We start from the raw sequence: 13,437 nt of genomic DNA, 5'->3' as shown, positions 1-13,437 counted from the left end.
AGAGAGAGAGAGAGAGAGAGAGAGAGAGAGAGAGAGAGAGAGAGAGAGAGAGAGACTGATTGACTGATACTTAAAGGAAAGATAAACGATCAAAGAGAGGAAAAGACAGAACGAGAAAGAAGAGAAAGCTCCATTTCGCTCATCTGCATTTCGCTCGCGCGACGTATCCGACTCGCTGTTTTTCTGTCGTTTTTTTTCGTCGCTGCACATATAGCTACCCGCTGCGAGCGCGCTATTCGTATATCTCAAAGATTGGTATACGTTCGATAGCGTATTATTATCGTCGAGGAGAATCAACTCGTGATCCGCTCCGATCCGCTCCGCTACGCTCCGTTCCGCTCGACTCCGCGTGCCGCGTCTAATGATCAAGGAGGTGGTAGACATCAGTGATTATGCGCGTAGTAATGAATAATCCTGTAAAGCCCATCGGAATCGCAGTAGCCGCCATCGTCGCAGTGTTTCATGAGCGTCATGTAATATGGAATTAAACAATGTTGTTAAGACGTAAACATGTTCTGGCTACACTGTGGACTCTTTGTTCTCGTGATTGCCGTACGTGGATTTATTAGCAGCTTAGCCGATACCACATCCAAGCGAGGTAATGTCTGCCTGCCTTATCTGCCTGCCTTAAATTTATCTTGCTTGCTCACTTTGCCTGTCCAGATTGATAACTGAGCGTATTGATGGCTGGAGCTTAATCGGACCGAGTATAAATCGATTCGATATTTTAGAGTGCGGAGGGATGGTAATCTGTCAAAAGAAATTCAACCGGTCCGAATTTATCAAGCTATTCTGTCTGTAGGAAAGTGTTTATTTCGATCAATTTCGAATAAGATAGTGACCTAAGTTTCGTGAATAATTTAATATAAAATAATTCGAAATTTTTTATCAGACTAAGTGGACGCTAAGGTCCTCTACACGAATGGCTGCGTGAATGAATGGGTGTAAAGCGCTGATCATTACGGAGGTATTGCACCTGCTTGCGCACCTTGCTTGCCACCCTGTCCGTTTAATAGTCCTAAGGAGGTAAGATTCAAAGAAGGAGAAGTGGACTTAAGATGTTTAGAGATCTGATAAAGATCTAAAGCTTCTTAATTGTAGTTTTTTTATGTGAATAACTGTAATATAGTTTGCTTTATATAAAAGAAAGTTTCTTATCCAGCAGATTTAACGCAAACTCTATCTAACTTATCGAGTAATCATGTCTGTTTAGTGAACTAGATTGATTCTAGTAACTAGAATAATTTCACTGAAATAATTTCTAATATGGAGGAATAATGGTTTCGTTCATAATTAGAGCGCGAATTATTCATCGAGTAATCTTGTCCGGATAGCTAGGTGCTATCATGGCAAGCAATATATTTGCCTATAATTCTAAAGAGAGTTTATCATTTTAGGATATTTAGCTGAATGGCTTTTAGTATATTTAAATTCTTGAATTTACAAGAATTGAAAAATTTCACAAGTTTTAGATTATTTTTATTTCACCGATTAATAATTTTTTAAACTTTTGACATCTAAGATTTCAAGTTTCTTGGATCTCAAGTCATTTTGATTCATTGAATTATAGATTTCTCAAATGGAAGACCGTGATTTCATTTTCAGCGTCAAAGAACCCATAATGTTGGGTTTGCGGGTCAGGAGATCTCAGAATTTAAGGATTCCAGGGAATCCAGGATTCAAATAACCTAATCTAATTTCTGGAAATTAGATAAACTTAGAGTAAAGGAAATCCGGAATTTGCCAACCTCAGGATTCACGGAGTCGAGGAATTTATAATTTATCTTAAATAAAAATAAAAATATCTAACGGCAAAAGGGAATTGAAGATTTAGAATCTAAGAAATTTAATGCTCGATAAAATTGAAATGTATAATTTATTATATACAAAATAAAAAATTTCACTGTAATAAAATAAATATTTTGAAAAATATGGAAGATACGGAAAAATGTTTTAGACAAAAGTTTTATGACTTGATAGGACGCAGGGAAAAAATTAATTTTCTAAAAAAAAAAAAAATCAATTTTTTAAGGTTATATGAAGATAATTGTCATTTTTAAAAATTAAATTATATGATTTTTTTACGTAATATAATTCATCTGCATTAATATCAAGGCAGAGATCGAAAAATCAATAATTTTAGAGTTATTTTACGCTTTATTCTGGCACAAGTTAATGTAAAATATTAAATATCTCGTAATTTTCTTATATATCTTAATACTTTTATGAATTATTTGATGTAAAAAAATATATGGTTGCTTAAAAAAAAGATGTGTAGTTGCGTATTGCAAAATACATAATTTTTTAAATAAGCAACTATGTGTTTTCTTTACATCGATTGATTCATCTTACTATTTTGTGCATAAATATTAAGGTATAATACTAATTGCATCTCATTAAACTGTATAACTTTTGTCTAAAACATTTTTATTATACGTATCTTCTATGGATTTCGAATTATCTGTTCCATTAAGTTTGATATTTTTCCCCATATATGTCATATTTATAAAATTCAAAATTTGTTCTGTATATATGTCATATTTGTAAAATTCTGAATTTTTCCTATATATATGTATATATATATAGGACATGTAAAATTCTAACATGTAATGAAATTTAGAAATTTAAAAAGCTTGAGAACCTTATTTTAAAATTTAACGAACCGAGTTCTTCGTTGTTGCCAAGGCACTGTAGAGTTCACAAATTCTCTGCATCCTTGAACAAGGATGAGCACCTTATCAGGGTGCAACCCTCGACCTTTTAAATTATCTATTAAAATTTTTATACGCTCGACTTTTCGAATTTTGAAATCTTTATAACTTGTATTTCTTGGATCCTCGAATTTTCACATTCTCAATTTTCTGCACGCTTGAATTTTTATTTTTGCATACTTGAACTTTCCTCCAGCTTCTGTGAATCTTAACATCTTCGAGCCTTGCAATATCTTCAAATTTTAATTCAGTGGATTTTATGATAGCATTAACAATCTTATATTTTGAGAATTTACGTGCTTATTACGTTCCTTCCTTCATATCCTGTAATCTTCTCATTGATTAAAGTTTAATCATGCTTTATGCTTTAATTATGCTTTAATCATTAAAGCATACATATCTTTGTGGCTTGTGATTCTTTTGCTCGTTACAATCATCAATCTTATATCTTTATTATGCATGATGTATCCTTCTTTTACATTTTTTTAATATTAATGTGACTAGCATAAAACAAAATGTAAATTAATATATAAAACGTATAATGATCTTTTTACGTTGAAATAAGTATAAATTTATTGATATTTACTTCGAATATATATCTAAATATGTGCAATTTTATAAAAATTATCCAATATTAATCTCTTATAAAATAATTATTATAAAATAATTAATCTCTTATAAAATTTAGTACATATACAAGTATCTAAAATATCTGCGATACATCTATTGCCTTGTTATACTTTACAAAAAGAATAATAATGATGCCACTAATTCGCACAATATAAAAACTGCTAATCGCTCACATTCCTCATAAGTATTACATATTCGCGTGTTTTGTTAGTTGATGGAAAATGCGAATATAGATCAGGGGTACGACCAATGCTTACGACTACATATATGCAGTATACACACTGCGAATTTTCTCAAAACAGCCGCGGGAAAACGCGCGACGCCGCGCCGCGCCGGTCGTCGGAATGCGCGTAATCGTTACGTACATTTCCGCCGGGCTTCAAATCCCGTTGCTGCATTATTCATAATGTTATCGCGCGGAATTACTCTACACCCGCTTGCGCTCGTCCGCTCGTTTTGCATACTGTTAGACGCCGTGCCGCGCCGCTCGTCGCTGCGTAAAACCGCGAGCACGCGAATGTACATTTTGCACATGCATCATCGCAGCTTATCGCCCCGTCAATTTCAAGCGATGACAACGACAGCGATAACGATGCATGTACGTGCACTTATCACGCAATATTAAAAGTTCTTAATTTCTAACTTAAATGGTTTTAATATCTTTAAAAATAGGATATTTTTTTAAAATAGCAGTTTCTTTGAATTATACATGAAGATTATACAATTAAGATTGAATGATTTAATTACTTGTATTATATCTGTAAAATATTACCGACTCCGTTGCTACTTAGCTAACTATGTTTATCCGTGTAAGATATCGCTAAAGCTCGTGCTGTCATCAGTATAACAGTCATAAAATATTTATAAGCTTCTTACAAGCTAGTTTCGAAAATATACAAGCTGGCGTAAAGCACCAATAAATATTTTAATGATAGTTTTAGCGTCCTAGCTCTCGTGTGAAGAAGAGTAGAGAGTGCACACTGAGAAAAATAACGTTTCTTTCAATTTCTCCCTGGATGTTTTTAACTATCAAAATTGAAAAAAAACATATAGCAACATAGAAATTATAAATAGAAATAACACAGTTTTACTTTTAAGTCAATTTCGAGAAAATTACTTCCATAAATAAAAATTTTTATTTATGGGTTTTTAGTTACAAAGTTACTTAACGCGAAAACTGCATAAATTGTAGCAGGATAACGTCTAATCAAATTTTCGTTAAAGCGAAATCGATATCAGATACTGTTTGGAGGAGCTATAAATGTGACACACTTTTGGATACGCGTTTATATTTACAAGATATTTCCATAATTGTAAAATATATTCGAGCCTCAGCTATATGAAAAATTCATAAATATAGTTGCATGTTACATGATATTTATCAGTAGCTGTGAAAAATATCTTTGAAATATCACGAAACTTATAAGTAATATTCTCTAATGTTTTTTACGTCAATATTTTGCCAATGCAAAAATACATTAAATATGTGAATAAATAATTATGAGAATAATAATCACAAAAATTTCTTCTTTCGAATAAATGTCTTTAAATAATAATCATTTTTAGAAAACAATTCTTTTCATTCTGACAATGTTATAAACATATTCCCATATGTTATAAGATAATCTCAAGATAATCTCAAGATCTCTCTCGAGTGTCGAAAATGACATCGACTATAGCGAAAGGGTTGCGTAGCGGAATATTTTGTTTACCCATTGTATATGAAATCAATCAATCTATATCCTACAATTAATCAAAGACGTAGGACGGAAAGACGGCTCGTCGACGAGTTCTCTCGAGTAGAACCCACGAGATTGAAATGGCAGCGTGCCAGTTCTAATTTATTGGCTTTTAATATGTGAACCGCGGCCGATTTTGCCGTTCAACGAAATAGAACGATAGATCTTCGAAAAATCGAAGTAATGTGCATGGATTTAATATGAAATTTATCACCGCTTGAGATGACAAAACTTAAGATGCTAAATTTATTAATCAAATTCAGGAAGTTGTCTGTACAAATGTTGCAGATGATATTTTCAAATGAGCAACCATTTCTTTTTTTGTAGTTGTATTATACAACAATATGTTTAGTATAATGTTGATAAGTACTAAACAATTGCGGAAAACGAGCCATTATAGTGAATGATTGCACGGTAAAGACGTAGTCTCTGGATGAGTGGTTACCTATTCATTCGAGCATTCATATGCCTGCATACCTACTCGTTTAATCACTCATCTAGTGAGTACATCTTCACTATACCATTATCCATGATTTTCGCTTGCTTGCATTTTACAGCCTTAATGCTTCTCGCCCAATAACGTGTAATATAATTTAATTATATATCTATCTTTTAAACTAAATAGGCATTTTCTAATATTCTTTCGATTATATAAGATTTATCGAGTAAAAATTTAATTATTAAATGTAATGTGACATTTCCTCGATTTAAAAAAGAAAATGTTTAAATCTAATGAGCCAAACTTTATATCAGAAATTTATTTTCTTTTAAAGATCGGATATCTTTAAACTATTCTAATTTTTTTTATCTTTTTCTTTTAAAGACTTTTAAAAAAAAAATCAACTTGAAATTAATGAAAGAATCTGTAGATAAAAAGTGGTTTGATAGGTCTGGGTCAATCATGTATTTTCGTAAAATGGCTTCCATCGAAATAAGAATAAGTCGATTTCTCTTACAGTAAAGCTAGGAGGATTTGTTTCCTAAATTTCACTCTATCTCTAGCCTTATATAAGTAACAGACGAAAAGAGATTAAGTAAAATCATACAATTAGCGTTAGTGTGTCAGCAAAGTTACAAATCAATCTGGATTATTATCGATCAATGTTACATTTTAACGGTGATAAAAATCGTATTTACATGCGTGTACACGAGCGTGCGTAAAGATCGATTTCGTGTATAATATATACACGTAGGCGCGTGTCCTTCTGTTCGTCGTTCATGTACGTACGTATCTGGCGATCGATCCCTCGCGATGTCGTAGGGCGGCGATCAACAGGAAATCGCGAAATAACGAGGCAGTCGACTGCAGAGCGCCTGCAGTGTACATTGACGTATGCGTTGGTAGTGATGACGTAATGAGGGTGGAAACGCGAGAGGGTGAGAGGGAAGGAGGGGGGAGTCAAGCGAGGGAAGGGAACCTTACGCGGTTATCGAGTGACGGAAGAACGATGGATTCACTAACCCCTGAAATGTTGATGATGTGGGTCAATTTGATCTAGTTCCCTCTATCCTTAAATGTAAATTGTATATCGGTTATTTTATTCGAACGTGTTTGCCGACATCGATCTAGGACATCTTCGGGTGGTGGAAACGTAGCAGACATTTTGAATAAAATGGGTCGGATGCATCAACCCATCGTCGATTATCAATGAACGACCGGGAGATGACCTACCCTGTGTTCAGTGAATTTTATCACGCTTCACAAATTTCGCACGAGTTTCGTGTATTCCGTTTGAATTCTGTCTTCTACGCGAATTTGACGTTTTCTGTTGAATCGGAAACATGGTCACGTAGTGATAAAAATTCAGGAAGGATAGCGGAGAGCCGGTAGCGCGGGACGCGGGGTAAAATTAAATTTCTCGGCGAAAAGAGGCCGAGTCACTTCACCTGATGATGAAATAAAAAGGCAAGATCTTCAATTTTAGTGTGATCTTTAAAAGTAGCAACAAAAAACGAGCCATAACACTGTACGAGACAGTGTACCCTTTTATGCGTCTACATCTTTTTATCTCGCCTCATTAAACTGTTTTATATATATTTAATTATTAGGTTTGCATTATATTTGTCCGATTAATTCATGCAAATTGGGAAGAAATTTAACATTTCAAACGAGCAGAAATCTAAAGATTTTGAGAAAGCTATTCACATCAAAAGGAGAAAGGAGGGATATCAATTCGTTCCGTAGCTGTGTTACATTCACTCTCTCTTCGGCGAGACGTGTCATGTCATATTGGTTGCTCGTGTACAAACAATATCATGATAGAGCAAGGCGAGTAAACTTCCGGATCATTTTTCTCACGTGTTCTTCGAGACGCTATCAATGTCTGAAAAATTCTGCTCGAGTTCACTATCCGCTTTTCTAACTGATGCATCCTATACAATTCCATTTGTATTAAATTCATGTGTTATCTCTGCATTGTTAAATAATCGGATTATAACATTTTTAATTCAATATGTCAGACTCAACATGCGATACAATTATACAATTTAATACAATTCGATTTTTATAAAAATGTTCAGGTTAAAGATTAAGCATTTTATATTAATTGTATAATAATCAATAATACTAACTAAAGAACTATTAATAATGTTAATGACAAATATGACATACAATACCATTTAATTTATCTTTTTACATTACAAAATTTAAAGATGTACTTTCAAAAAGAATTGTCGAGTAACTTAAATAGAAAACGCCTTAATAGTTGAACGAAATGAATTTTCTTTCAAACATAGAAATTGAGTTCTTTCATTAGTCGAAGATAAATTTTACTATTCTATTTTTATCCACCATAGCAAAGGTATTTGTCGTTTAAATTCCGGATAATAGTTCTGAATTTTTGAATTGGTACATCTCGAATCGCAACCTCGGATCGAAATTGCCGGGCTCGTGGCAGGTCATTTTTCCTAGATGTCCTCTTAAATCGTCTTCGACGCTTGAGAAATTCTGCCAGACCTAGCTGCCGTTTTTCCGGCTGACTCACCCACAACCTCTCGCCAGTCTCGTCCATTTTCCTTTTTCGGGAATGACCGTCATCATTCTCTATTTCGATACCGGGCGAATAATGTGGGAACCGGCAAACGGCAGCGACAGAACGTTAGACAAGAAATAAATATGACGTCGCGGAAGGTTTGCGATGGCAGAAATATCTATTTTATTAAATTGCGATGATATACAAACTTTTAAATCAATGTCGGTGATGATACAGCAGAAAGAATTCGTTATATTATTAGTTCTGCATTTTGGATCTGAGATTTTCCGGGATTATAAAAAATTCTGATTTTTTTAAAATTCGGAAACTTATGAAACTTATGGGCAAAAAATGCAAGGTATCATATCGAAAGATATGAAGATCTTACATCGTTTATAAAAAAATTCGGCTGTTGAATTGTATCCTGAGACAACGCGACAGAGGATCGAGATGTCGAAGAGAAGAGCGGCCAGGACGAGTGCAAAGCGTGGTATTTGTTTTAGAATTCCTACGCTTTACCGATGTTCAAAGTGGCAAAGCGTTTGAAATCTGAAACGAATGCGCGCAAATCTTCATCCCAGCCAAGCAGGGGAGCCATAACCGTGGAGGAGATGCGTGATCCTGGACGTTCAAGGCCATCGCGTGAAAGAAAAATATGAGGCACTTAGGCATAATTAATTTTTATTCCCGGGATTACGCATCGCGCGTTGGCGCATCATTTTTATTCTGCACCATAATATTCCATTGGAAAGAATGTAATTTTATATAGAAATACCATATGTGAAGGAATAAAAATATTGACTCATGTTGTTTGTTGAAAGGTTTTTACCGCGCTTGAATTTCGTGCAGAGATTTTTAATTGTATCAAATAACTTATTTACAGATGCTAATGTTAAAAAATAAATTTTTGCGCTCTCTTTCTCTACACACACACGCACACGCACGCACGCACGCACGCACGCACGCGCACACGCACGCACACGCACACACACGCACACGCACATACGCACACGTACATATGCACACGCACGCGCGCGCGCGCGCGCACACACACACACACACACACACACACGCACAACTAATTCTCCTGTGAGCCACAATTTTTTAAAATTGTTGTCCGAATGTTAAAAATTATAATTCCACGTACGCATTACAGATTGTTTTACAATTAGTTGTCCAAATATAAATATAAACTATCAATATATCGTAAGGTGTAATGTATGCATAAAACGAATTTATATTAATACTCAGATAACAGTTAGAAGAAATCATCAGTATTATGATGCACTGTTCGGACAATTAATTTCGTATATATACTTATTCATGTTTTTGTAAGAAGTACGATAAAAACAATTATTCATTTTTTGTTGAACTTAAAGTCAATTTTGTTCTTAGGCAAAAGTAAATTTACATTTTATTCCAAGACGTTTTTAAACAAACTATTTATTGAGATATTTATAATGTTGTAAACTAAGAAATATAATATCCGGTGAAATTTTTTTTTCTTTACAAGAGATTCTAAATTGATCAAAGCATTCGTAGAGACGAAAGAAATGGCAGTATTTCTGAGATGTCTTATACACTAGTATTTGTTCAACCTGCAGCCTGGGATTCGCCAATCTTCCATAAATGTAGGAAATAAACAGTTGCGACAAACACGGAAAAGAGAGACAAATTTTGAAAGGAAAGACTGTCTCAAAGCGAATGTCTGCTCGTGTCTGATTGCATATTTATTCGATTTTAAATCTTTTTCGCATACGACGAGATGTTGACGGGACAAATCGAAAATCAAAATTTGAAACGAAAGAAATTGGTGCGACAGGAAAAAGTTACGCTACAAATAGAGATTTATGCGCTTTTGTTTTAATTCATTTTTTATATTAACATTATATAATCACATAATACATTTCTGTCAATTTAGAAAATGGATTAAAAGTACAATAAAGTGTCTTTATCATCGCTTCTTTATTTAATTTCAGTTCTTAACTTTCTTGTAAAAGTGGAAAGAATTTTTTTGATTCTTTTCTTAAATTTTGGAATTATACTTATAATAATATAATTATATAAAAATTAATATAAAAATTTTAATACTTAAGAAGTCGGTGAATGAAAATCTCAAGAATATCGAATAATTTTCTAATTCTCGGATCTTTGGATTTTTGTAAATTTTCAAGTTCTTTGGATTTGTAAAGAATTTCAAGAATTAAGATACAAAAACGAGTAAATAGAAGTAGGCGAAGAGATCGAGGGGTTGTGTTTTAATCGACCTACCATTCACACAAGCACTTTCCTTACTCTCTTCCTTCTTCACTTCTTCTTCGTCTTTTCGCCCTTCACACAGCTTCTCATCCCATCGAAAAACATTTCCATGCCGGTCTTCGAAATAAATAGTTTGCACAGAAAAAGGATTTCTCTACGCCGGCAATTTATCTCGAACGTACGCGGCTCCATTAAGTGGAGACGCAACCCTTTGAGCCTTAGATAGAGTGGGATACTACGGATTTGGGATTGCGCGTGGATTTAAGACCGTAATCACGGGATTTCGGGACAAGCAAAGCGCGACGACAAAACCACCGATAACTCCGAAGGAAATTGCTTTGCGTGTGATCGTGAATTTCGATTTCTATTATAATAGTTTTAAATTGATATGTGTTATTATTATTATTATTATTTTGTCTTTGAAATAATATCTTTTATTTTTTTTTAACTTTATATAAATTATTACATTGTTGAGATATTTAAGAACTCAAAGTAATTATAATTACTTATGATATTAATTATAATTAAGTTTACTCTAGTAGAGATTTGTGCAGTTTGACCGAATCACTCAATTACTCTAGTAATTATTATATAATTACTATTAATGATTTCTTTTTATAATGCAAAAAATATTGCGTAGCAACTGAGCAATATTAAAACGATTTTATTGTGCAATGTTTGGATTAATTCTTTACAAGAGATTTTGTATCAATCATTAAAAAAGTAATTGCTTATTTTTTGATCAGTTATATTATGCAATGCTCACGTGTAATATAATACACTGTTAGAAATGTAACCACGAGCTTCCTTTACATATAAATGAAGTTTGTGGTTATGAACGAAATTAAAAGTAATAAATGATTTAACTGAAAATTAAGTTACAGTAGTTACTTAAATGTAATGAACGTGTATATTAAATTTCATAAATTTTCGTGAAAAATACATTAAATTTCATGTACGTGTATACAAATATACTTTTCAATTATAAATACAATAAATTTAATGTAATGTCATGAAGTTAAATTGTGTAACTTAAAAGTATATTAAATTTCATGAAATTTTTAATAGTGTAATTATTCACTCTGTAAAGTATACTTATTTTTACGTTTTGTAAAATTATATAAATTAAAAATGTGTAAAAGTCGTGAGCGCGTATAAAAATATGAGCGAAGAAAGAAAAATTTGAAGAATAGTTTGTAGCATTTAATTCTGTTACAAAAATTTCAAGAGAGATTAGAGAATCAGGAATAACAGTTCTCAACGATTTCTGACTGAAATCTATTGCCTGTATCTTATTATCTGTTATTATTGCCTGTACTTTTGTGTTTAAACGCTTATACCCATTAGACAATGTGCGGAAGCAAGAGCGATACAAGTAACACAGGAATAATTAACCCTTGGAATAACTTATCTATTGCTATTTCCTTGCATTGTGCAAGAGAACATTACTCGTATATATAATTTACATTATACAGTTTTTTTTTATCTATTTATTGTCGTTCTATTACTCAGTAACTGAATTCAGATTTTGTACTTCTTTACTGTGCAGTAACTGCGAGAAAAACATTACATCTTGATTGATTTCTTGTACAGTTAACAGTTTTGCATTACATCTTGATTGGTATCTTGTACAGTTGTAACAATTTTGCTCATTGCTGTTCAATTACTAGACCAAAGTTAGTACTGTCCAATAATCAAAAATTAAATTTTAAAAATTAAATTTCTACCAGGGTAGTTATGTGTGTGTGTGTGTGTGTGTGTGTGTGTGTGTGTGTGTGTGTGTGTGTGTGTGTGTATGTGTGTGTTTTAATTATACATGCAAATTATAAATTTGAGAGATATAATAAAGATTATATTTCTTAAAGTTTCTTTTAAACCAAACCAAATAAAGTTTTCTTTTAAACCAAGACTGTAAAATTTATAATTTCTTCAGTCTAATGAATTCTTCGATTTCTTCGATAAGATCTTTAGAACTTTTTGAATCTTTAAACTCGTTTTATAAGCTAAGAATCATGAAACTGTTAAAAGATCGTGCGAGTGTTCTAAATTCTCGGACACACGTCTGTCTTACAAATGAAACGAGTCTTTCGCGGAAATGGTTTACGCGACTGTGAAAAGAAATCAATATGAGCTAACGCAAAGAGTCTTGGTTACGAAAGAATCGACAGCTACCATTTTCTATGACAATAAAGTTAAGAGATCTTAAAATAAAAGGGCAGTTTAAGTTTAAGACGTTCGTCAGTAATATAGTCTTAAGTAATATGGTTCTTATACGAACTAAATTCGACAGAAAAGTAAGCTTTCAACCTAGAAAATTTATCTTCCAACGAGTTGCAAAGAAATTTAGAAGCTCAGAAACACGTACGTCGTGAATTAATTGACTCCAATTCTTGAATCTGCATTTTTAATTTTTTAAAATCTGCAGCTTTCTTCATGCATATTCGAATGTTTATTAACAAGAATTTTATTAAATTTCCAACTTAAATATTTCAACGATATTCAATATTTTAAAATGTAATTAATTTTGTATTAAATTATTTTAGCTTTATGAAAAAATTTTAACAAATGAAAGATTTTTTTACTACGTGATGGAGCTTTAATTTTTATAGAAAAATAGATTTTTTATTCTTTCTATTTATATTTTTGGATAGATGGAATTATTACTCATTTTCATTATCCTTCCTCTATAATGAATTTCATCTTTGATGAACCTTCGCTTGAACCTTAGAACCTTAATCTAGATGTAGGGTTGTAACTTCCGGTACAGTGCCGTTAGGCACAGCGAAGGAGAGAAAGAGAAGGAGAGAGAGAGAGAGAGAGAGAGAGAGAGAGAGAGAGAGAGAGAGAGAGAGACAGGAAAACAGAGAGAATGAGGAAGGAAGAGTAAAAGGAAAGGGACAGAGGGAAAAGTAATCAATCTTTGAGAGGCAGATGAGTGCGGGAACCTAAAATATAGGACAACACAAATTTAGTCTGGCTGCCGGTCCACGTCCACGTGTCGACGTGAATGCGCAACCGCCCGGGTTTGTAATCGATATTGCCGACAAGGCACCACGCCCTGCACCTGCGAGATGTGCCGGGATATGCAATGCCACCGAACCGAACCTAGTCGAACCTTGCCTAGGA

General features: G+C 33.1%; 1 protein-coding gene across 15 annotated transcripts in view; it reads left to right on the top strand.

The window, feature by feature from the left end:
- The first annotated feature begins 6 nt into the window (after positions 1–6).
- The window catches only part of LOC108686143 (disintegrin and metalloproteinase domain-containing protein 11), a 58,385-nt gene continuing 44,954 nt past the window's right edge, over positions 7–13,437 (top strand). For all 15 annotated transcript variants that reach the window (XM_018191274.1, XM_018191267.1, XM_018191270.1 and 12 more), the window contains exon 1: positions 7–598. In XM_018191274.1, the coding sequence (XP_018046763.1) occupies positions 511–598 (88 nt within the window). In that variant the 5' untranslated portion in view covers positions 7–510. The remainder of the gene's footprint in view (positions 599–13,437) is intronic.

This window comes from Atta colombica, unplaced genomic scaffold (assembly GCF_001594045.1).
Source record: "Atta colombica isolate Treedump-2 unplaced genomic scaffold, Acol1.0 scaffold164, whole genome shotgun sequence".
NCBI classification, from domain to species: domain Eukaryota; kingdom Metazoa; phylum Arthropoda; class Insecta; order Hymenoptera; family Formicidae; genus Atta; species Atta colombica.
Note: the sequence above shows the minus strand (reverse complement) of the source record. Positions and strands in the feature narration are given on the sequence as shown.